Genomic DNA, 26,792 nt, shown 5'->3' with positions numbered 1-26,792 from the left:
GGTTCCTTTACTTAAAAGCTCAGTTTGAGGTTTAGTGTATCAGTATTGTTCACACCATAAATTTTATTTATCAAGTTTCTCTTTCACACTTATGTTTATTTTATTATAAAGAGATGAGCTATTTAGTTTAAACATTTTTGTTTTAGAATATTAAAACTATTTGGCTCAGTAATGTTGTTAATTAAAATAAAGTGGTTAAATAACAAAAAAATCCTAATATTCCTAAATGGATTGTTAAAAATATTTAATTATTATCCATACATTGCGATAATTTGTGCTTGATAATGTTAATTAATGCACTGCTAGTTAAACCAACAATTAAGTTATTTTCATTAACTAACACTACAAATGATTTATAAATACTATAACAAATGTATTGCTCACAATTTGTTCGTTTTATTAAATACATTAACTAAAATTGACACACTTCTGTTTTAATGTTTGCCTGTATTTTATTGACATTTCTTGTATTGTTTTTGCATTGTTTGCTTCCTAGTTGTGTTGTAGGATTTGTTTTTACTGTTCCTTCACTTTCGTCAATTGGCTTGCTTGGTTTGGGACTTGTGGAGCTGTGTACCGATGGATTTGCTCTTCAGTCTTTGGCCTTTCAGTGGTGAAATTTAAACCACACTGAACTGAATTAAACCAAACTTCAACTCTGAAAACTAGACTGACAGTTTCAATTTATTAGAACTTCTATGTTAGGCTACTTTGACAAAAAAAAAATGCTATAGAAATAAAAGATGGATTGAACTGAACTGATTGATTGATTGACTCACTAGTGTCGGCAAAAATATGTCAAATATTTGTCCTTACCATTCTGCAGACCCATCCACAGTTGTTTATGGTCTTTCTTCTGCATATCGTTGATGACCTGGCCTTTATGTTTGAGTGCATCGGCCTCTTTAATGCAAGACATGAAATGTGCTTCTATCACAGAGTTTGTTGAGCAGTGAAGCAAGTCTTGTTCTGGGAAGTTCTACAAAACACAGTAAATTACAACTGGGGCTTATTCAATTTAAGCATGACACATACAGTAAACGAGGCAATCTACACACCTTGAAGTGCACTGTGACATTCCAGGGCAGAGCGGAGTTTGAAGCATGGAGGTCGAACAACACACCAATGGGATAGTGCCTTAAAACCAAAAATAACACATTTATAGTGCGCTAGTTACTATGGTAGGAATCAAATGGCTCTCATTAACCAAGCAAGCAGAGATCTGATCTAAAAAGACTTGTATTATCCTGCCACCTTGAGGTAAACAACCGAATTAAACCAAACACTCTGATAACAAAGCTAGAACTGTTGTACTTCATTTGATGGTAGAGGAGAGTGGGAACAATAGTACTATTTTTCATAAAAACCTAATTTTAAAAGATATTTTTAGCAGAAACACATATTTGATATAGTAACTAACTCACAAGTGTGGTCTGTCAAAATCAAGTGTTATTTTGTATCAATGCAGAACAACTCTAATATAACAAAAGTTGCACATTGTTACTTTTGACCCAGTCAGCAGGGTCGAAAGTAACACCCGAGTGGGTCAAAAGTTACAACAAAAATATTTTCTGGATTTGCTGGCCTAATCTTATCCCATCAGGATGATCTCTATGATTGTGGTTAATCTCCATTTGAAAGCAACTTGATGCAACTTAATGCTTCAAAGAAGGTTGTAGCCAATAGTTATGCCAATAGTTGGTAATCAGCAACCATAAAAAATGCATTTGTCACTGAATTATTTTTCTAAGAGATTCTTTAAAACTGCTGATTCATCCAGTAATGAAACGTCTTTGAGTTAGTAGAATCATTCAACGTGAGAATTAAAAAAATAAAATATAATATTTTATACTTGTGTATTACAACTTTATTAGCATTTGGAGCTAATAAATATGTCAGAAACTCTAGAAAATGACTGATTTTTAAGTTGCCTATTGCGAAGCGTAGGAGAATTGGGGTTTCTATTTTAAACAGAAAAACTGTAATTATCAGTTTATTCCGAATTGCGCATTTCTAGAATATACTCTACTACTAGTGTGTAAAATAAGATAATTAATGCATTAATTATATTGTTTTTACAAGTTGTAGCAGTTTTATTATTATAGTACATAGAAAAACATTAAACAATAGTGCTATATCAAGAATATTTTATTATTTTGTGCCCCTCAAAGCTATCAGGCCAGAAGAAAATCAGATAGCATTTTCTGTTAATAAAAAAAATACTTCTCTCACGATTAAAAGTGAAATTTTTTATATGTTTTTTCACATTTTACACAATTAACTATTGAGATCTTTAATTTAGATTTTTGCATTTGTACTTTTCAAAAAAAAAAAAAAAAGAAATTCTGAAAATTGTAAAAAAAAAAATAATAATAATAATAATATTAATTCCATCTTTCATGAATTGTACTCTTTAATAAACATAAATAAGATACGGAATTGACTAAAAATGTATCTTTTTTTGCAAATATACTCCTTAAAGTTGTCAAAAACTGAGTTGGATCATAAACTTTAATGACAGTTGTTCAAAAACCAAAATGTGCACTGAGCGATATCGATATTTTTATAATCACATAAAGCCTCAATATTTAGTAATATGTATGCATGTCATGTATTGAATTATTTATTAGAAGCACAGTAACAGGCTCTGAATAAAAGCATTTGCAACCTGCATGAATGTGAAATCGAAAGTGTCAAAGCTACTCCGGATAAAACCAGGTGTTTTGCAACATTTTTTCAACTCAACCTACCATTTAAGAGGCGTTCCCTCGTGTTCAAACCACATTTCCTCCACATCCTCTGCCTTCATGACTTTGAGAAAATGTTTCTTGACTTTATCAGTGACTAGTGTCAGGTAACTGACCCGTGGGAGGAGCAGCTGACAGATTGACAGAAAGAAAAAAAAAAAACAGCACAGGTCAGGTGACTTGGAAATACCCATTTTACAACACTAACAAAGTGTCATATTACAGGAACACAATTAACTTTTTTAGAAATAGGCTGATTTTACTACTCCCATAGAGTTAACTGTTGTGTTTTATCAGTTTTTAATCTTTTGAGAGCACAGTTAGCTTAGCTTAGCATAGTTCATTGAATCAGATTAGACCATTAGCATCTCAATATTAAAAATTCACAAAAGAGTTTTGGTAATTTTCCTGTTTAAAGGGCATCTATCATACAAAATTAACTTTCGGATGCCGTTTGGACAAAACTGTGTGTAGGTATAGTGTGTCCACAGTCATATTGGAGTAATATAAACACAACAAGTGTCTTTTTCTTAATATCCTGATTTTAAAATAGAATCCAAATTCTAGCAATTTTGAGACCCACTGCAACGTGACATAGCAGTATAATTTTTCCCACCCACCGATATTGATTGACAGCCACTACTATGTCTCAGTTTAAACGCATATAATCATGTTTGCAGGATAGGATTTGCAAAGAAACTGGGAACAAATCTCTGTTTCAACTCGCTGTGATCAAACTGCACCTCAAAAAGCAGTTAGTGGATAACTTTGTATTTTTTGTAGCTTTTTGAACCATAATCTTTGAGTTATGTAATTCATAACCGCTGTTATAAGTGTACACAACTATAAACGAGGACGCTTCAATCACACAACAGGAGTCCCGGTTTGTGGTTTATATTAAACAGTTACTTAGCTATAGTAAATCACTAAACAGCAGCATATTTACCCATTTTGTAGGCATCCTGTCACATTTGCTACAAGTAGACGAGAAAAAACAGCACAATGTATTATACATGCACCTGCTGGAGCCATGGTACAGCAGCTAAGTTTCCTGATTATTATGCTAGAATAAGAGTATAATTACTAGCCATATTGACCTGGAAAAGGTCAACTTTTTATTTCTTATTAAATAATATAACTACAGAAGAGTCAAGCTTTACATACGAAAATTCAATCGTCATCAATATATTTTCATATATATTGTTAATAAATTGCGTACAAAATAGACAACAGTCATTACTACTTCATATACTATACTATACTATACTACTTGGCGATCGTGACGGGCAAATGGGGAACACTGTTTCCAATCACCATTAAATATAACAGACTGAACGGTTTTCTATCAGTCATCAAAGGTGTTTAGTCATTATTTATCTGACAGAGTCAATATAGCAGATACTCGTTTGCTGGCATTGCTGAAACATTTTTCAGAGATATATAAACGATCTAAATTAGTCAAGTTTAATTTACATAATGGATTCATTATATTGAAGGAAATGTAATATGTAAATATGTATAGACTATAATACATCTTTAGATGTAATACAAATCATTTTACATGTAATAAATGCATAACACTATATTAATAGTTTACTACAGCGACTGAATAGTATTTATTTGCTTAATTTTCTAATACATTTTTATTAAAGATTTCCCACATTAAATACTATAGTAATTTTATTATTGTTAAATAGTGTTTTTAAACCATAAAGTACTGGTAATTTAAGGTAATTATAGTTGCAACTAATATAGTGATACCAACTAATTAACTGTTAATAATATATATATATATATATATATATATATATATATATATATATATATATATATATATATATATACACACATACATATACATACATATATATATACATATATATATATATATATATATATATATATATATATATATATATATATATATATATATATATACACATACATATACATATATACATATATATATACATATTTTCCGTTTTCCTTCTCTTTTTTACAATTTAACAACCAAATGAACACTTATGTCTATTCAACTGATTATATTTGAATTACATTACAACATCAACGCTGTAAGAACCTTACCAAAATGAAAAAGTTTTTACTGGAAGTTCATCATTGGCTAAAAAACACTAGCTGGGCATAAAGCCCATTATAAAATCTTAACTGTTTAACTCATGGCGGAGTTGTAAAATGGGCCTATTCCACAAAACAAAAGTCAAGCATTCCTTTAACTTACATAGTAGGGTTCTGCCTCTCTCTCTGTGGTTTCGTCTGGAGACAGTGTGAAACAGGCGGGTATCCTTCCAAACCAAACATCTCGAAGCACATCCTTGTCATCTGCCATTATCATCGTTCTCCAAGTGACACATATAATGAATGTCTTCAGCTACCAATCTGTTCAAAACAGAGACCATTGTGTAAAACATTCAATATGTCACAATTTTAAATAGTACAATGAAAAGTTGACTTTTTGTTATACATCCTTTAATAACTAACTAATTTTAATATCTTTGATACCTTTCTATTGCTGATTATTCATTGTTGCTCTTATACTTGTGTAAATTGCTTCCTTGTCCTCATTTGTAAGTCGCTTTGAATAAAAGCGTCTGCTAAATGACTAAATGTAAAATGTAAATGATTGAACACAAAAATATTTCAGAAAATTTGATTTCTGGCTGACAAACATTTTGAGACATTTATCAAAATTTTGTTTAACTTATTATCTTAACCTTTATTTTAAATTAACAATAAACACAGCATGTCAACTTAAGCAATCAATGTTTTCCTGACAGTACCTTGTTTTTGTTTTGCCTTAAACAAATTACACTAAAGTCAAATACACGATTTTACCAAAAAAAAAAAACCGTTGTGTTAATAATATTCTATAATTTATAAACTTTCTGAAGAGCAATCTATTGTGATACAAATAATAATAATAATAATAATAATAAAATTATAATAATTATAAAAATAAATTAGCCACAAACAAAATACATTTTATAAGCTGTATGTAAGCTTTAAATGTCACAGAACAAACATTTTCAAAATGGCTGCAGCATTTACACTTAAAAGAGGAAATTTAAATATAAAAACACTAACGTTGGCTCTGCTAACTTGGGCTAACTTACTGTTAGCATTTAACACTGTTTATGACAAACAGCACAGGAACGAACAACTTTAAAACGACACATCTTTAAAAGACCAACTTATATAATGTGTTTGAGGCATTTATTCGCCTATCTGAAGGTGTCAGACTGATAATGTGTGTAAATAAATAAGGACTGACAGAAAAACACAGCACTCGGAGACACACCTTTGGAGCTGGTAACAACACCATAACTGTCTCGATTACAAACACTACTGCATCCAAACGTAAGTAAAAGACACATAATAGTAAATTACATTCATTAGATGTCGACAGGAAGCATTACAGTTGAGCTCATCTTCAACAGCCAGCGATGTCATGCAGCCCTAAGATGGCACGAAACTTCAAAATAAAGGTCTCCACATGTCGATTTATTTTCAAAATAAACGTCACAGTGCATTTAATGTTTTCCACAATAAAAGTTACTCGACTGCTTTGCGTTCATGGTTCATACCATTGGTTCATACGTACGTACTGCATGTAAATGGTAAATATGCATGTTTAAGCTATTTGGAAATAATATGATATGAAATAATAACAATTATTAAAACAATATAATTTTTGGAAAATATGCTTAACGTGAGCTTATAAAACTAGGTATTTATGAGAAATGCACATAACTAAGAAAATGCTAGAAAAAATAAATAATAAAATAACAATATAATAATAATAAATGATGATGATGATGATGATAATAATGACAATATTAATAAAAAAAGTCCTGCCAGTGCACTGAAACGTATAATATACTTAAAGTAACTTCCCTCATTGACTAAATTTTGACACAAAATATAACTTCATTCATTCATTCATTCGTTCATTTTCTTTTTGGCTTAGTCCCTACAGGGAGGGACATTCAACATGCAAAATCCAAACAAAAACGCCAACTGACCCAGACGAGGCTCGAACCAGCGACCTTCTTGCTGTGAGGCGACAGCATTACCTACTGCGCCATATGGAAAAGTATACCATTTACTGTCTTTTTCTTTCTTGTATTTAATTAACCAATTAATTTTGAATGTATTGTTTAAAGTTTTAAAAAATTAACACCGATAACCCACCTTTGCATTTTTGTTTACACATAATTTTCCATTTTAAAATAGTGATTTCCATTACTCCATAAAAAAAATATATATTGTATTTTAGGAATAGCCTAATTATTTCTTCATGTAGGACATGTTCCAGGATAGATGTCACTCCATGATTGCATTGGCAAAATCACACCCACCTCTTAGAGCCAGTAGTTTTTCTGCAAGCAAACACCTTGACTTGAATTTGATCAACAGGGCAATCGGCTTTTCGCAACCATAATTGATGTTCTCCTGCTATTAATAATAGGCTAATAATACTCAATTTTAATACCCATTTTATATGATAAAGAGTTCACTTCAGTCCAGTAGGTGTCACTAAATGCACGCCTTAAAGAATAGAGCAAGCGTTGCACAATGCGCATGCGCAGTACTCGCTATCCATACTGCGCATGCGCTTTACTCACATGGACGCAGTTTCATCGAGACACATTATTTTTTCGTAGTATTTTACGCAAATCATTAGTTTTGTTTATTGCTTTTTGATACAAGTACAATATATGCTATTTTTAATTCATCGTCTGCCTGCGATAATATCTTCTTACACGTCTTAGCATGTCTATTGTTGTGGATGTTTTCTACAGCAGTTAAAGTCCTAGTTTAAGTCAACCTTTCAACTGATCGTTGACTGTAAATGTATTAAGAGACTTAAGTTCAGAATTATAATACTAGTAATAGTAATAATAATAGAGTGATGGAGGCTCCGCCGGTTACTGTGATGCCCGTCACGGGTGGAACTATAAACATGATGGAGTATCTTCTGCAAGGTAAACAACACCATCAGCACAACTCCTTTTATCATTCATTCATTCCTATTTATCACTAGTTACACTACATTAAATAGTTTTAACTTAGTTTTTAAATACCAATTATGAGCAATCTTGATTTTTTAATTAGCAAAGTCATTTGAATAAAGCGTTGAATATGTAAAAGTGAATATGTAATTATAAACAATACACACACATTTTCTAGCTTTTTAAACTATTTTTAATTAACGCACCCTAATCTTCTTTAATTCCTTAACACCTTTAATTTGGGATTCTGTATAATAAAAACATGTACTACAGTATTACTTTATGAATGTGCTAACGTTATATAAAACGAATAGTTTAGCATAATAATAGTATGTATACAATGTACTCATTGTAGTGTTTGTAGTATTATAATTTACAATTGTTATAATTTAAAATATACAATTATAGCATGCACTGTGCTACACGAGAGTTCTTTTTGCTGAGTCTTATTGTTTGCTTATTTGGTCATATATTACCATCCATACTAAAACCGTTACCAGATTTGTGTGTGTTCGGAGTAAATACATTTTTAACAAAATTATACAGCTAATTCATAAAGTATAATCAATAACACTTTCAAAATATGGTCTCATTAGTAAATCTTAGTTCATACATTAAAACAAAAAGCCACAGTGAGGGATATCAACATTTATTACAGTTAATAAGTTAATGTAAGTAAAAAAATACAACTGAAATGTATTATTTAATAACTAAATTTATTAAAACAATTACATCTTTTTTTTAGTGACTTATTAAGCATTAACTAAGAAATTGACACCACATTGCGAGAAATTGTGACATTACTTGAGACAAATTAGTCACAATTACAATTTTATTTTTATTGATGTATAGGAACAGGCTTAAATTATCTATCTATCTATCTATCTATCTATCTATCTATCTATCTATCTATCTATCTATCCATCTATCCATTCCCCTATCTATCCATTTATCTATCTATCTGTCCGTCCGTCCGTCCGTCTGTCTTTCTGTCTGTCTTTCTGTCTGTCTATCTATCTATCTATCTATCTATCTATCTATCTATCTATCTATCTATCTATCTATCTATCTATCCATCCATCCATTCCCCTATCTGTCTGTCTGTCTGTCCGTCTGTCCGTCCATCTGTCTATCTGTCTGTCTGTCTGTCTGTCCGTCCGTCCGTCCGTCCCTCCATCCGTCCCTCCCTCCATCCATCCATCCATCCATCCATCCATCCATCCATCCATCCATCCATCCATCCATCCATCCATCCATCCATCCCCCATCTGTCCATCCATCCATCCATCCATCCATCCATCCATCCATCCATCCATCCATCCATCCATCCATCCATCCATCTATCTATCTATCTATCTATCTATCTATCTATCTATCTATCTATCTATCTATCTATCTATCTATCTATCTATTTATGCCCCTAATCTATGCATCCATCCATCCATCCCACCCCCTATCTATCTATCCATCTTGACTTGGCTGTGTTCTGTTGGTTTGTTTGGCACAGGCAGTGTACTGGACCAATCTCTGGAGAGTCTCTTGCATCGCCTCCGGGGCCTGTGTGATAACATGGAGCCTGAGAGCTTTGCTGATCACGAGTTGGTGTATCTCCTGAAAGGTCAGCAGGGCAACCCGTTCATCCTGCGTGCCCGCCGCTCGCTCCTCGACCCCTCCGTCCCCTGGCACCTGCGCTATCTGGGTCAGCCCGAGGTGGGCGACAAAAGCCGTCATGCCCTGGTGCGGAACTGCGTGGACGTGGCAGCCTCGCACAGCTTGCCCGACTTCCTCAATGAGATGGGCTTCCGCATGGACCATGAGTTCGTGGCCAAGGGTCAGGTGTTCCGGAAGGGTGTGATGAAGGTGGTGGTGAGCAAACTGTCGCGTGTGCTGGTTCCTGGAAACACGGATAACACGGAGCCGCTCTCTCTGTCGTATCTTGTTGAGCTGAGCGTTCTGGCTCCTGCGGGACAGGACACTGTGTCTGAGGACATGAGGAGCTTCGCAGAACAGCTCAAACCTCTCGTTCACCTGGAGAAGATTGATCCCAAAAGACTCATGTAGAGAACATGACCTACAGACTGAGATTTTTGCTTCGGTGAATAGGTGTTAAGACTGCATTTATTTGGAATATTTTTGATGATTGTTTTCTTTTTTTGTAATTGATGAAATGCTAATTAAAATCTTTAAATAAAAATATTCATTCATTCATTCATTTTCTTTTCGGCTTAGTCCCTTTATTAATCCGGGGTCGCCACAGCAGAATGAACCGCCAACTTATCCAGCAAGTTTTTTACGCAGCGGATGCCCTTCCAGCTGCAACCCATCTCTGGGAAAAAAATAAAAATATGTATTTCAAAAATGTTACTAGTTTTAAACGGTATTTGTCGTGTTGTCTCTCTCGCCAAGGTAATGGAGATTTCTGAGACGTTTTATTTCAGTATAGACCTTTTTTTCTTAGAAAGCAAAGTTACCCATTATGCTTTGCATGTATGCGCAAGGAGAATGCTTAGAACTTCCGGTCGGCAGCTGATGCGTATAAACAGTCACATTTGGACAGCTTTGAAATGATAGTTTTAATCTATTTTACCGGTTGTTGCTAGATCGGATACGTTTGCAGCCGGAAGTTAACAAGAATTAATTATATTATTTATTAAATTTCCCACTTATTGTATTTTATTAACGTCTACCCCCACCCCAACCCTAATCCCAACCATCCCAGTAATGTAAAAACAGTAGATGTACAGAGTATTATTTATGTTATCTATTAAATTACCCAATAAATTGTATTTTTTAACGCCTACCCCAACCCTAAACCTAACCGTGACAGTAAAAATATTAATAAAATAAAAATATTAATTATTGTTATGCAGCGTCATAAAAAAATGCTGCTATATTAATGTGCATATCACACTTCGGGCCGGCCGCATATCTGATCTAGACTTTACCTATTTTCCCTGCTTTTATCATCTTGGAACTAATCCTGTTGTCGATCAGCGCCAACTCCGAGATTTTAAAAAATGCGATCTAATAGGATGGAAAACAACTACTGTGAGGCGTTTTCCCCTCGTTTTCAGAAGGCATCCTGTGCCATTGAAATGAAGCTTCGTCATCGCTAAAGTCAACATTTTCTCTTTCTTTCAAATATATAACCATCCCAAACAAATGTAATTCACCAAAATGTTTGACACACACACACACACGTAGCCTGTACTCTTCCACTAACACACTGATTTAATATCTGTGACAAAATGAAAATAAAGTGACATTTTGAAATGACACAAACTGGGTTAAATACAACACACTAAATAAAACATAAACAGCTCGCGATTAAAATCAACATGCAAATCAGCCAGCAGAGTATCAATAACAGACTTTTATTGCTCATTTTAGTAAACTGCTTGGCTTGCATACCTGTTAAGTGCATGCCAGTAATCTGGTTTGTTTGTGTGTGTGTACATGTTTTGTGACATATCAGGACACAAATCTGTATAACGACAAGTGTATAACACAGGTTTAACAAAAAGGGGGTGAAATATGAGGACATTGGTGACGTCCTCATTTCTCAAAATGCTTATAAATCACACAGAATGAGTTTAATCAGAGAGTAAAGCTGCACACAGTCTCTTGTGATGGTTGGGTTTAGGGGTGGGGTGAGGGCAATACAATATATGGTTTGGACTGTATAAAATTAGTGGAAACCTATGTAATGTCCCCACTTTTCACAAAAACAAGCATGTGTGTGTGGGTATTGAAGAGCCGCTGAGCTAACAGCTGACAGGCCGAGAAAACACACACACTGTATTTCGGAAGGCAGACACGTGAACTAGGATAATGTTTTTCTCTCGCGCTTAAACCTCATCTGACAGATCATAACAGCTTTAACACACACCTTTCACAGTTGTGTGTCACAAAAACACTCTGTAATACAATAAAAACGCTATTGAAACCCAAATTATCTGTTGTGAACACTGTCAACGGACGTTCTAAACATTGTACTGGAAGACGCTGGTCACTATGGTACTTTCCATGCAGCAGCCAAGAAAAAGCCAACAAATATGTTGATGTGCTTCTGATTAAGGTCCCTATCATACACCCGGCACAATAAGGCACAAGATGTGTTTGGCCGAAGTGTTGCTATTTTCAGACCAGTGCAACCCTAATTTTCACATATTGTTCACATTGTTGGTGCGTTGCTATTTGGAAGAACTAAAATAGACTGAGCCATTGACCTAGTAAAAGCTACTCTAAAGTCCAGCGCAAAGCGTGTTAGTTATGCGCCTATGCAGGTCCAAACGCTTACACATTACTTAATACACACAGGATGTACAGCAATACACAAATATTTTTACAAATGACACAAAAATTAAACGATTAAAATATTACAAAAATGATTATTTTCTACATAAATAACACTGCCTCTATGCCTCACCTCGGTGGCTTTTTTCAGTTCATTCATGACATTTTGCATTTGTATTATGTTGTTGTTATTGGTATTAGCAGTATTATTTATTATATGCGTATTTATATTTGTTTTAATAAAAACAAGTTTAGATTTGTCCACCTGCCAGGAAACAGGTGGACAAAACTTCGTTATTATTGTTCATTTATTTGTTTGCTTTAAATTAAAACTCAGTGTGCACCCAGTGTGGTCTTCTGCTGCTGTAGCCCATCTGCCTCAAGGTTCAACATGTTGTGCGTTCAGAGATGCTCTTCTGCAGACCTTGGTTGCGAGTGGTTATTTGAGTTACTGTTGCCTTTCCATCAGCTGGAACCAGTCCTCTGACCTCTGGCATCACCTTTGTGCCCGCAGAACTGCCACTGGATATTTACTCTGTTTCGGACCATTCTCTGTAAAACCTAGAGCTAGTTGTGCGTGAAAATCCCAGTAGATGAGGAGTTTCTGAAATACTCAGACCAGCCAGTCTGGCACCAACAACCATGCCACGTTCAAAGTCACTTAAATCACCTTTCTTCCCCATTCTGATGCTCGGTTTGAACTGCAGCAGATCATCTTCTTCTTCTTCTTCCTGGTGTTTATTGCCGGTTCGCATTCTTAACAGAGCATTACCGCCACCTACTGTGGGTTATGGATCAGAGACTCTTTTATTTTCATTTTATTTATTTATTTTTTACCTCTTGACTCTTCAAAACCCGAGCCTTCAATGTTGCTGCGTGTTCAGCTCCTCCATCTACAGCTCAGGTCCTTCACAGCCGAGACATAGAAAAACATATTATAACAGATCATCTTGATCATGTCTACATGCCTAAATGTGTTGAGTTGCTGCCATATGATTGGCTGATTAGAATTTTGCGTTAACGAGCAGTTGGACAGGTGTACCTAATAAAGTGGCCGGAGAGTGTAATCTCCAGCTTTCAACTCTCATTCGAACTCATTGCAATGTTTAAAGCACAAATCATCTAAAACTGACATGACTTCATTATACTAAAATTCCCTTCATAGTCACCAGATCTCAATACACTAGACTAGAGCGTCTTTGGAAGGGTGATTTGAATGAACCAATTTGGGCCACAAACCTCTGAGGAATGTTTCAAATCAAAGTTCTGCATCTTTGTTAGCATTTCGAATGAATATTAATTTTCTTTGGTCACCATGAAGTCAGGGCCGAATTTTCAGAAAAAAAGACTATTTCTGAAGATCTGGTTTTCTGAAGAATAATACAGACGTGTTACGAAATGAATGAAATCAAGCCCATGTGATGGCTGCTTGTTTATGCAGAAGTGATGGGCTACAGTGAGCGTTTCTGCCCTGTAATTAACCTAGATTTGCTCTGCCTGCCCTCGGGAATGCCTGGAATGAAGCGTGTTAAGACCGTGACCTCCGTGTTTCTGCTTTTCCTTGACAAAAGGATGCGCAACACATGATGCATTGTAGAAAGCTATAAAGAGAACACCCAGTTGACACCCTAGTGCTTTAACGTGCTCTTGTGTTGAGCTTGATAATATCCTGAGTGTGAGATCACAGTTATTTGCGCACATTTCTGGGTTTCTGTGGGTGTATTGTGTAAGGCGAATGTGGCCGTGTTGGGTGGAGACAAAGACAAACTTGTATGTGGATTTGGATTGCGGTGAATTATGTCACACTCGGAATGTCTAAGTGTGTTTCTACCCTTCAATCCTTTAATTCTATCCTTTTTTGCATTTGTTCTGTAATGTAATCAAGGCTGTCCTCTGTTCCTTATAGCAAACTCAACTGTCATGACTGTGCAAAGAAAACTGGTTTACACTATATCTGTTTATCCACAATTGGTGATTCTTGATGGTAATTATGTTGTCCTTAAAGGAACAGTCCACTCTGCATAATAATAAAAGCATCTAATAATAAAAAAAAAGTTTCGATAACTTAATTTTCTATTTAAAACTTAGAACACAATGTATCTACAGAAGAGTCCAGAAGATCGGATGAATAAATTCAACACTCAAAAAAAGAACTTTTGCTGCTTGTACAAACTACTTGTTTCAAATGAGTTAAAACAACACAATTCTTAAGTTTTTTTTTTTTTTTGGGGGGGGGGGGCAATTATTATTATTATTTTTTTGTTCAATCCACTTTAATTTGTAAAAAATAATTAACTTAATCAATTTGTGTTGGGAAAACATGAAGGAATTGTGTGGAACCCAGAATTTTTTTTTACAGTGAATAATGGTAATTTTTTAACATGTCGTTGCATCAAACACATTCATTTTTATAATATATATATATATATATATATATATATATATATATATATATATATATATATATATATATATATATATATATATATATATATATTAGAGGTTTGAACCTATACTGGTCTCATGGTTCGGTTCGGTTCGGTTACGATTATCACGCCTTCGATTTGGTTCAATTCGATATCTTGGTGCATCACGGTGCATTGACGATGCTTTCCATATACAGTGTTATATTTTAGAGGGGAGGCTATAACAACGTGTCTGTATAACCACACAGTACCACACTGTCTCTCATTCAAACACATACACAAACATAGACAGCACCAAAGAAACAAACACACACACACACACACTTAAACCCTCGCAACAGGGAGAGCTCGTGCTGAGCGGAGCAGAAAAACAAAAAAAACGGAAAAAAAGAAGCACTTTTCCGACGGCCCCTTACTGAGAGCTCCTCTCAGCGCGAGCTCTCCCGGCTGAACGCATGTTGGCGAGGGCTTAAACGGAGCAGTGCTCGTAATGTCGAGCAAAAAAAAAAGAAAGACAGCTGTCAAACATAACCTGCTTTGTATTTTTGTAGGAAACACACTTTAGATCTTTTTAGGGTAAGAGGTTTTTGAGTTATTGCCGTCTATCACTGAATGTGTGTCAGGAATATCGAAAACAAAACCAACTGAACCGCGCTCCATTCTGGCGCCCCCCATAGATATACAGCACCCTTAGTCCAAGCATTTGCCTATGGTGCCTATGCCACGGACCGGCCCTGAGTTGGCTGAGTGTTGTAAATACCGGCGCTCACCTCCCTCGCGACAGAGCGCATAGGAGATAAATGATGTCAGTACATAATAACCGGTTATGATTATTTCTGAACCGATACCTTATTGTCCGCGTCTGCATCGCGGTGCACCGAAGAAACAATTAATTTTGACACCCCTAATATATATATATATATATATATATATATATATATATATATATATATATATATATATATATATATATATATATATATATATATATATTTATATTTATATATATATATATATATATATATATATATATATATATTTATATTTATATATATATATATATATATATATATATATATATATATATATATATATATATATATATATATGCTACCTATAGTCTCTTTTAATTACAGTTCAGTCTTGAAATATTAGTGCACTTTTATGCTGTCCAAATTAAAGCGCAATAATAAGGAATACGTCAAAGGCCATTGTTCATTTAGCTGATTTATTTTACAGGAAGCAGCTTTTTATTACTGGTTTCATTTCAATGAAATATATCTTGATAAAGGACACAGTGGTGCCAGGATATAACCACTATACCACTAACATAATGAAGCCCCCAATGAAATGGCGAGCAATATAACATATTAAACATTGTTGTGAAACGGCTGTGGAAACTGCAGTCTGTCATTTAGGCTTGGGTTGTAATTAGTCAGGCTGGATTTGCGTGTCTGAAGCTTAGTCAACACAACCCTGATCTTATTCACCCCGAGCACAAAGAATGCTCTGAGTGCATCAGAGGACGACTGTGAAATGACTGACCATGCTTGAAAAAGAAGTATCTATGCACTGTAAATAAAATAATAGATATATTTTCTATACTTTTACGGGTTTTTTTTGCAGGTTAATGGTTAATTTAAGGTAAATGGTAGAATTACAGAAAAGACTAAATTCACATATCCAGTGTAAAATCACTTAAAAAAATGTGTGTGGAACATACCTGTCAACATTGGGATGTGAAAATAAGGGATATGCCCACCATAATAAGGGATTCCACCCCCCAACCCAGAACAGACTCACATTTAAGAGCAAGGGGCGGCCCCTGGTGGTTGGGCGGTATGGATTGCGTATAGGGAGGCTCGGCTCTTTAATGTTTCTTGCCACCCTTCAGAGAAAATAGGGGAGAAATACAGGAAAATACCTTTACATGATGATAGCGGGATAAAAGTGTAAAATACGAGAGAAACCTGGGAAAAACGGGATGGTTGACAGGTATGGTGTGGAACATCCAAAATTATTATTATTATTTTTTAATTTTCAGCAGTTTATCAGTACAAACATACACATACGTGTGTTTTAAAAAGTTTTTTTAAGACTTTAAAAACCTGCTATCAGGGAATATTTTTTTTAAATTATGAGAATTAATTATGCAATCAATTAATGAAAATGGTTGATCAAACAGTTTCTGACTATGTTAGAAATGCTTGATAAACTGTTGTCTAATATAAACCTAGAATAAAGCCCTAAGCACATAACAGAAGGTGCTGACATGTTAATTATGATGAATATTCATTTAATAAGGCGATGCGGTGGTGCAGTGGTTAGTGCTGTCACCTCACAGCAAAAAAGTCGCTGGTTCAAGCCTCAGCTGGGTCAGTTGTCATTCACATGGGTTTCCTCTGGGTGCTCGGGTTTCCCTCACAGTCCAAAGACATGTAGTACAGGTGAATTGGGTAAGCTAAAATTGTCCGTAGAGTATGTGTGTGAATGAGAGTGTGTTTCCCAGTGATGGGTTGCAGCTGGAAGGGCATCTGCTGCGTAAAAACATATGCTAGATAAGTTGGCGGTTCATTCTGCTGTGGTGATCCCGGATTATTAAAGGGACTAAGCCAAAAAGAAAATGAATGAATGAATGATTCATTTAATATAAATGACACAAATCTGGATTTGCACCGTTTAAAGGTACTCTAGTATTTAGCAATTTTTGTTAGCAAGATTTTTTGTTTGCATATTTCTAAATCTATGATTTACAAAAGACAACAACAAAAAAATAATAATACTTGATACAAAATAGCTTATTCCAAAAAATATGTCAATTTAGAACAAGAGTCATTCCACGAGTTCACACTCACAGATATTTGACTGAATAGAATATGCGTATTTGGCGTGCTGTCCGGGGAAAGGGCTCTGAGCTCAGGAAGACATCCTAACTCGTGTTGTTCCAACGCAATCTCACGGCAATTCGTAACTTTTTGATTTAGTGGGTAATTTGTATGAATTCGTAGGATCTAATTCGTAAAATTTTAGTACGATTTGCTTGTTACCCAATGATGGTTGGGGTTAGGGGTGGGGTTGGGTGCCACGCCTCCTTTTTAACCGTACATTTTCATACGACTGAACTCGTACAAATTTGTACGAATTAGCAACTAAACTGACAAAACGTAAAATACTTACGTTTCCTCGTGAGATTAGGCTGGTTATTCCCCTTATCAGGATTGAGATAGGGTCCGAGCGCAGTGTCTAGCTCGGCTTCAGAACGCTCCCCCCACAGATTTAAATAGGTATAGGGTTTAATAGTGTGGAGTTACGGTGGTGGAGTGATGCTGAAGTCAAAAGAAAACAAAGGTATGACGTGTTTGACTATATATAGGGGTTTGGTCTTGAGCTACTTGGAAAATAGAATGATTGTCTGTGATGAATTAGCCTCGACAAAGACTGATCATGCTCCTCCCGAAAATTTGTTCATAAAACATTACTAGATATTTACAGTCTGTCAGTGCACGCCCATGGAATTAATTGTAAATGTAAATATTTAATCCTAATCTTTCCTAGTCTATATTAATATTTATAGTGTAAAAAATAGATCTGTTAGATATTTAATAAATACAGATCAGAGACTGTCATGAGAACTGGTTTACATTTCATCTGTTTATCCACAATTGGTGATCTTTGATGGTAATTATATTGTCCTTAAGGAACACTCCAATATTTATTTCTCAAAATTATTTACATTGGTTTGGTATCTCCATTAGCATCTCGTTCAAAACTGACCAAAGAGTTTCGATAATTGTTTTCTACACTGTAAAAAATGCTGGGTCCCACATTGCTCAACAGGCTCATTATGTAAACGTACCACTATATACATTTCTGGAGAGTGCCAAATACATCCCAGGAGGTAAGTTTTTTGGCAGTTTTTGTTTCCGCAAATCCACCAGAGGCCACTGTGTATGCATTTTGAGATCTTAAATTTGTTCCATTCGCGATTGCTGTTCCCACGTAAATCCACCAGAGGCCGATGTGGACTAACCGACTGACTGACTGATCGACTGAACCATCCTCCTCCATCCCTTAACCCAACCAGTAGTGTTTTCAAAAGAATTAATTGACCCGTGCACCCACTTCCCTGAACCCAACCGAAAATTTTAAAAAACAATCCAGAAAAAGAAAAGCCCTCGCCTGATTTTTAACATGTTTTCAGATTTTACCACATTCTAACCTTATTATTTACTTGTTTATTTAAATTTTTGGCTTCTGTTTTCTTGAACCGTTCTTCAACAGGCTCGAACCCTGTTGTCATGGTCAGCTCCTCTCTGCATCTCAAGTTTGCCAACGTACAGAGGTAAGGGGCCAGCTGGTAAGCACGAAAGGTTAAGTTTTATAGTACCCAGTAGTGTTCATTTTTGCATAAATCTATGTTACACAGTGAGAATTTCACTCATATTCTGACATTTTCACCTTGTATATTTAGTGATTTTGGGGCCCTATGCTGGGCCCAAGTCCTGAAATGCACCCTTTCTACTTTTATCTGATTTTATTTATATTATTTATATTTATATTGTCACACAATCTTATTTTCTATTTTTTAAATTAATACATTTTAAGTTTTTTTTTTTCCTGGGGCCCTAAGCAGTCACTTACCTCGCTTATTGGTTAAATCCGCCCCTGTACATACTGTAATTTAAGCAGACACTAAAATCGAAATCTCTCTCTTTCTCTTCCAATTTAAATTGAAATACATTTTTTTTAAATGATCGGCCTGACAAAAGCTTTAAATATTTTGCCAAAGTATTCACTAAGTTTAAAGTAAAAGGATATATAAAAAGATACATAATAAACTCTCTCTCCGTGTCAATTGAATTGAATTCAATAATTGCTTTATTGGCATGAAAATGTAACAAATGTATTGCCAAAGCATTATTAAAGTTTACATAAAAAAGAACATACATATATGTTTAAAAATAACATAGTAAACACAGTTAATAGTAGTAGTAGTACATTTTTTAAAATATATTAGTTATTAAATAAAAATAGAAATTAAATTTATGGCGAGAAAAAATACATGTTTTGACATTTAGGTGAACTGTTCCTTTTAGCAGCTCTTTTTGACTAACAATTTCTTTATACGAATAATAAATTACGCACAAAAGTACTACAGGAGAGATGTCTTTGTATGGCCTTTTATGTTTATTTTATGTTTTTTTATGATAAATATTTAATGCAATAATTTACACAAATCTGGATTTGCAGTTTAAACAGGATTCTGACAGTCACTTCTTTTTTTTTCGTTTGATGTTTACTTTTTTCTAAATCTATGATTTACAAAAAAATAATAGTTGATACACACACATAAAAATCCTCTGCCCTCAGTTTCTTTTACAAATGTCTGTGCCGTCCTATGGAATTAACTGTAATTTCAAATGTTTAATCATGATCTATATTAATATTTATAGAGTAAAAAATCAATAGGCCTGCTTAATCTGTTAGATGTTTCTATAAATACAGATCAGGGAATATATACACTTTTTATTCATAGAATATCTTCATTTTTGTATAAATCTGTCTGTCACACTGACAGAATTCCAAATTCCACTCATATTCTGACATTTTCACCTTGTGCTGTATACACCCACCGGCCACTTTATTAGGTACACCTGTCTAAATGCTCGTCAACGCAAATTTCTAATCAGCCAATCACTCGGCAGCAACTCAATGCATTTAGGCATGTAGACATGGTCAAGACAATCTGCTCCTCAAATCGAGCATCAGAATGGGGAAGAAAGGTGATTTAAGTGACTTTGAATGTGGCGTGGTTGTTGGCCTGGGTTGAGAAACTACTCATCTAATGGGATTTTCACGCACAATCATCTCTAGGGTTTACAGAGAATTGTCTGAAAAAGAGAAAATATCCAGTAAGCAGCAATTCTGTGGGCGCAAATACCTTGTTGATGCCAGAGGTCAGAGGAGAATGGCCAGTTCCAGCTGATAGAAAGACACAGTAACTCAAATAACCACTTGTTACAACCGAGGTCTGCAGAAGAGCATCTCTGAACACATCCTTGAAATAATTTAAATAATCTAAAAATAATAATAATAATAATTAAATTTTAAAAATTAAATTAATGACAAGAAAAAAATACAACATGTTTTTATATTTAGGTGAACAGTTCCTCTTTTTCGACTAACAATTTCTTGAAATCAATAATAAATTATGCACAAAAGTAGCACATGAGAGATGTCTTTTTACTACCTTTTATTTAAGAGGGGAAAAAATATGTATCTCCAAAATATATACTATATTAGCCTACAATCAAAACGGAATAAAGCACAACATGCATGGGGCTTTTCCAAACATTTCCCGACGTTCATTGTGAAATTTATAGTTCTCATTGAGTGGAACTACAGTATAAAGCTTTTGTCATCTGTTGCTGCTCCAGTTCTGCCTGCATGTAACCGGCAATGGGAGTATGATGAGGAGGAGGAGGAGGATGCTGCGGTCAGAGTGAGTTAAAACCGGGATGGAAATTGAAGATGAGCCGCTGTCTGAACACATGCATCCCATTATTCCTGCAAAAGCCAGACTCACTTCAACATGATGCGCTCTCATTTACAGCATCCTCCTCTCTCCCGCCCTGTGTAAGGTGGACTCGTTGAGGCGTTTCTCAGAATATACTTGATCACCTGACGACATCTACCTGCCATCGGTTTCTTAAGCACAGAAGATGATGATAGAGGAGGATGAAGCGGAGGCTCATCAGGTGGATATGGAGTCGGAATTGGGCAGCGCGGCTCGCTCCTGCAGCTGGACGAATGACTTCTCGTGTGATGTCGTGAACGCGGATCTGTCGCTCAATCTCTCCATTTTTCAAGTGGATTCGGATCGTGCTCCTTCACCGTCGTGCAGGAGGAGGATGATGGTGCTGGATGCCGGAGGATTTCACGACTTGACCGGAGCCGCGCTGCGCAAAACCAAGGCGTCCTCCCGGCGGAACGCGTGGGGGAACCAGTCGTACGCGGAGCTCATCACCCGGGCCATCGAGAGCACACCCGACAAAAGGCTCACCCTGTCTCAGATCTACGACTGGATGGTCCGATATGTGCCATATTTCAAGGATAAAGGAGACAGCAACAGCTCTGCCGGATGGAAGGTATTGCCTATCGTGTTGTATGATACATGCATGCATTCAAGCACAATTCACGTATGTTGAACAAGTGACACTTGCATGTGGTTTTCTCTAAATAAATCATAGCCACATCAATCACTTCTTATATTATTATTTGAAATGTAAAAAATAGGTGTTTTACAATACTGTATGTTTGTAGAATGTGCGTAAATTACGGGAAATGAATATTCAGGGCGTTCAATATTGAGTCAATCAGAAAGTAATGTAAATATGATTTTGTTCTCTCACGTGGGAAATAGTTTTAGACTTTAATCTTTATAGAGCATTTATTTTATTATTATTTTTATTTATTATAATATTTATTATAATATCCAGCATTGTTATACAGAAGAGCAGTGTGGGAAACCAAGCATGCACAGAATATGGATAATTATGATTAATATTAGTAAATCTATACATTTTTTAAGTGGTTGATTATGATAAAGGTATTTTAGGAGGGAAACCCACTCATATTGTAATCATGCATTATCAGACCTGCTCTAAAATATGTGTCTAGTTGCAATAGTCTGCAATCAGTTTGATTCATTCCAAGCACTTGATTCATTGAGGCACTTTTGCAATTTCCTTTGTTTGCCAGTTTGAACCTCACACCATATTATTAGTGATACACAGTTAAAGCACACACAACATTATTAATGCTTAGTTACATGTGCCTGACTTTAATAACAGACAGAGAGATTATTAATCACTTGAACAGTGAAAATTAAAATGATGCATTGAATATACTTTTTTTTTCTTTTAGCCAAGTGGTCGCAAACAATTTATAAATGCTGAATTTAAACAAACAAATTAAGCTAAAATCTACTAAATTTAATTTTTTTTTTAAATTTAGCCTACATAGTATTTGTAACCACTTGCTTAAAAAAACTTAGTAAGTCTAACAAAAAAAAAAAAAAAAAAAAATATATATATATATATATATATATATATATATATATATATATATATATATATATATATATTTATTTATTTATTTATTTATTTATTTAAATTTTTTTTTTTTACCTATAAATCATCTTTTATTTAGTTTTTGGAGGAAATGACAACATTCAGACAAGAAATGACCTTACAGTATGCCTTAAAGGTCTGAACTTGAGCTAATTTATGTGCATTGTCCATAACCTGGCAAAATTAAGAAATATTTGTAGGAAAGAGGCATACAGAATGGTGTTTGTCTTGCTCAATATATCATGTATAATTATTAGTGATGCAAAGTTAAAGCACACACAACATTAATAATGCACAGTTACATGTGCCTGACTTTAATAACAGACAGAGATATTATTAATTACTTCACCAACACTGAAACAAAATGATTCATTGGATTTACTAAGTTTTTTTAAGGTATAGGTGGTCACAAACAATTTATATATGTTGAATTTAAAGAAATAAATTAAGTTGAATGCTACTAAATTTAATTGGCTTGTTTAAATTCAGCCTGAATAATTAATTTAAAACCACTTACCTTAAAAAAAAACCTTAAAAATATATTTTTTTACATAGAAATCATCCTTTATTTAGTGTTTGGAGAAAATTACCAAGTCTGAACATTCAGAATAGAAATGACCTATGCCTCAAAGTTCTGAACTTGAGCTATTACATGTGCATTGTGCCCAATCTGGGATAATTAAGAAATGTTTGTAGGTAAGAGGCATACAGAATGGTGTTCGAGTTGCTCAATATACCATGCATCAGTAACTGCTTGAAAAATAAAAGGCTGAGGGTGTGTTCACAGTTATTTAAAACGAGCTCTGCTTGCTCTGTTAGTTTGGTTCATTTGAATCGTTACGTGTGAACACTGCCTCTTGAACCTGAACTAAACAAGCAGAGTCTCACTTCCAATTAAACTCCGGCGCGGAAAGAAATACCTCTACAACTTATTTATTCATACAGATGTTCTGTAAGTTCTCTCAGAAAGTATAAATAATGCATTGCCATTATCATTAAATATTTTTAGGTTAGATCCAAAAATGACAGCCAGTGTACTGTCTGAGTAGGTTCAGTACTCTTTGAATTTAAACTGATTTATTTTGAACTGCTAATGAATATGAATGTGAAATAGTAAGCGTATGTTGTCATAATCACGTGACTTAAATGGATTGACTCTCATTCATAAATTATCTCATGTGGCCTTATGGATTTCATTAGGAAGATTTGCTCATTTTGTGCAGCCCTTCACTACTTAAACATGTCATTTTATTTCAACACACAAGTTAATGATTATTCAAATGGTCTGTCAATGCACAAGTCCTTAGTACAGTAGTCTCAAACTCAATTCCTGGAGGGCCACAGCTCTGCATTATCTCCACCCACCTCCAACTCACCTGCTTAATAGTCTCTAGTAGAACACCGTTGGATCAGCTGTTTGATTAGGGTTTGAGCAAAACTGTGGATGGAGACCTATGTCTTAGCAGTATTAGGAAGAATGTTTGTGCTTTTATATCTTTAGTGTTGACCCTTTGTTGTCCTTTTCCCCCTTATTTTCATTCTAAAATGTTTTCCAAACAGATGACAGCAATGTTATAAAATGATCCCCAGTCATCAGAGAAAATGACTAAACGTCATCACTTCATAAAGAAACCCTTCTTGTGCTCATATTCTGCCATCAAAAAGCAAAGTGACAAAACTGAGCCAAGGTTAAGGTCTAAAGTGTGTGTTGTGGCATCAATTCTGTCTCTTGGTTCAATTTTGTCCTGCGTCAGAGACAAATAAAATCCCTAATCTGCATGTTAAACTGGCTGGTGTAAAAATTTTAAAGGCATTTTTCCCTCAGCTTTAGTGTTCGCGTAGCTACTGCACGCTGCCTTTGTAGGGCAGTATAGTCCTGTAGTTCACCATTGTTGTAACGGTTGTCAACTGCTCAGACCGTACACACACTATATACATGGATTATAATATAATTTTCACAATCTATTATCATAAAAAACCAAAAGAGATGGGAAGTAACTAAGTACAAATACTTTGTTACTCTACTTAAGTAGATTTTTCTGGTATCAGTACTTTACTCCCCTACTTATTTTTCTGACAACTTTTTACTTTTACTCCTTACATTTTTACACAAATATCTGTACATTCTACTCCTTACATTTGTAAAATCGGACTTGTTACTTTTTTTTTAAGTGTTTGGTGGTGCAATCTATATTATTTCTTTGTCATTGCGCAATTTGAAGTGCCTTTTTAATGCAGTCTGTCTATTTTTTTGTGCCTGCGTGCTGCAGTGTGTGGCTTTTTCAACCTAGGCTATCACGTGCCGTATGCAGGCTAGTTTATGATGATTACTATGGGAAAGGCAAGGATGACTACGGAGGGAGACGGTGAATATAACATGACTGATGTTGCCCTTTTTACTTGGTTATAAGACACATTTTGCTCAATCAGATCACAGGTAAACAAGAGAGAGACATTCCAATTCAAAAATATGCCTTACAAATGCTTAAGGTGAACAGTCTTTTGTCTTCATACTGCACAGGATTTCTCTGATCTTTCAATCTAATACTGTAAAAAAAAAAAGATTTGTACATTGAGTTCTAAAACAATCAAATGTGGGAGACTGGATATTTACCTAGTAAAACTAAAACGTGTATTAGTAATGGGTACTTTTTTACTTAAGTACATTTTTGAGGCCATACTTCTTTACTTTTACTTGAGTACAAAAGTGTTGTCAGTACTTCAACGTTTACCAGAGTCATTTTAAACATGAGTATCTGTACTTCTACTAGAGTAAAGGATTTGTGTACTTTTGCCATCTCTGACAACCAAACACATACAGTTTTTCATTTTGAGTTGGGTAATGGAGTTGTGTAGCTGGCTTCTTAACGGGATAGTTCACCCGAAACTGAAAACTCTTTTATTAATCTTTTATTAAAACTCTTTTATTTCTTTCTTCTGCTGAAAACAAGACAAGAGCTGCGTCCCAAATGGCACACCATACACTATGCACTCATGCACTATGTACTTATGCACTTACACACTCAACAGGATAGTACATGTATGTAGTGTCGTCCCAAATGACACTCTAATGTTTTTTTTACTAAGCGGAAATTCAAACCGTTTCCCTGATGACGTTTGACGGTTGCCAAATCAGTGAAATAAACGACCGAATTATCAGATAATACCTGCCGTGAGTATAACCGCATTCATCATCGGGAGGCGCTATAATCTCTCTCATAGGAGAATTTTGCTTTCACCATCCAAAATAAATAAAGTTATTCAACATGTGCGTCCAATAGCTCCGCCCCTTCCGCTACATAAGCAAACCTGCGGTCGTTGAGTTTGTGAAGTGTCCATCATTACACACTTAATTTTAGCGGCTGAATATGTGCATCATCCGGGTAGTTAAAGTGCACTTATTATTTTTAGAGTTTTCAGTGTGAACACACTACTTACACTATTTATACTACTATAGAATAGTGCATAAGTATGCGATTTGGGACGCAGCTAAAGTTTTTTGAAGACTGTTGGAAAGCAGCAACAGGAGTCATTGACTTCCATAGTATTTGTTTTTCTGCTGTGGAGGTCAGTGGCGATTGATTTTCAACATTCTTCAGAACATCTTGTTTTGTGTTCAAAAGAAGAAAGAAATTTATTACAGTTTAGAACCACTTGAGTGTGAGTAAATGATGAGGAAATCTTCATTGTTGGGTGAATATTTTTTTCTTCTGAAGAAAGTCTTATTTGTTTTATTTCGGCTAGAATAAAAGCAGTTTTATTTATTTTTTTAATCATTTTTAAGGTCAAAATTATAAGTCCCTTGAAGCTATTTTTTTTTTCAATAGTCTACAGAACAAACCAGCGTTATACAATAACTTGCCTAATTACCCTGCCTAGTTAATCTTATTAACCTAGTAAACCACTTAAATGTCACTTTAGGCTGTATAGAATTTCTTGAAAAATATCTAGTCAAATATTATTTACTGTCAACATGGTAAAGATAAAATAAATCAGTTATTAGAGATTTAGAGAGTTATTAAAACTATCATGTTTAGAAATGTGGTGAAAAAAATCTTCTCTCTGTGTATATATATATTTCCATGTATCAGATTTCTATGTGGATATGACAACTGCTGAACATTTTTACAGACACACTGTGCATCCCATTACAGCATGAAA

At 34.8% G+C, this 26,792-nt stretch overlaps 3 protein-coding genes across 7 annotated transcripts in view; 2 read left to right on the top strand and 1 right to left on the bottom strand.

Moving 5' to 3' along the window:
* atg5 (ATG5 autophagy related 5 homolog (S. cerevisiae)) overlaps positions 1–6,239 on the bottom strand; it is a 32,343-nt gene extending 26,104 nt beyond the window's left edge. Inside the window, 5 exon segments of one of the 3 annotated variants that reach the window (NM_205618.2) lie at positions 817–979; positions 1,059–1,137; positions 2,751–2,878; positions 4,987–5,144; positions 6,153–6,239. In NM_205618.2, coding sequence (NP_991181.2) covers positions 817–979; positions 1,059–1,137; positions 2,751–2,878; positions 4,987–5,100 — 484 coding nt within the window. In that variant the 5' untranslated portion in view covers positions 5,101–5,144; positions 6,153–6,239. 3 annotated transcript variants of the gene reach the window in all.
* foxo6a (forkhead box O6 a) overlaps positions 1–26,792 on the top strand; it is a 134,908-nt gene that overhangs the window by 61,278 nt on the left and 46,838 nt on the right. For 2 of the 3 annotated variants that reach the window (XR_015510996.1, XM_087286613.1), the window contains exon 1: positions 21,203–21,647. The exons of the other annotated variant lie outside the window; for it this stretch is intronic. Coding sequence is in view for 1 of the 2 variants with exons in the window: in XM_087286613.1 (XP_087142739.1) it covers positions 21,222–21,647 (426 nt within the window). In the remaining variant the exon portion in view is untranslated. Of the gene's footprint in view, positions 1–21,202; positions 21,648–26,792 lie in introns of those variants that run through there. 3 annotated transcript variants of the gene reach the window in all.
* On the top strand, positions 7,420–9,985 carry med18 (mediator of RNA polymerase II transcription, subunit 18 homolog (yeast)). Its single transcript, NM_200335.1, has 2 exons — positions 7,420–7,750; positions 9,285–9,985. The coding sequence occupies exons 1-2, from the start codon at positions 7,678–7,680 to the stop codon at positions 9,836–9,838; spliced, it is 627 nt and encodes a 208-aa protein (NP_956629.1). The 5' UTR covers positions 7,420–7,677; the 3' UTR covers positions 9,839–9,985.

Source organism: Danio rerio, chromosome 16, assembly GCF_052040795.2.
Source record: "Danio rerio strain M-AB ecotype USA chromosome 16, GRCz13ab, whole genome shotgun sequence".
NCBI classification, from domain to species: domain Eukaryota; kingdom Metazoa; phylum Chordata; class Actinopteri; order Cypriniformes; family Danionidae; genus Danio; species Danio rerio.
Note: the sequence above shows the minus strand (reverse complement) of the source record. Positions and strands in the feature narration are given on the sequence as shown.

What these genes read in the sequence shown, in the direction of transcription:
- med18 (NM_200335.1), top strand. Translation starts at nt 7,678, where the DNA reads ATGGAGGCTCCGCCGGTTACTGTGATGCCCGTCACGGGTGGAACTATA. An exon ending in GATGGAGTATCTTCTGCAAG is followed by an intron (nt 7,751 to 9,284) that starts GTAAACAACACC and finishes TGTTTGGCACAG; the next exon opens with GCAGTGTACTGGACCAATCT.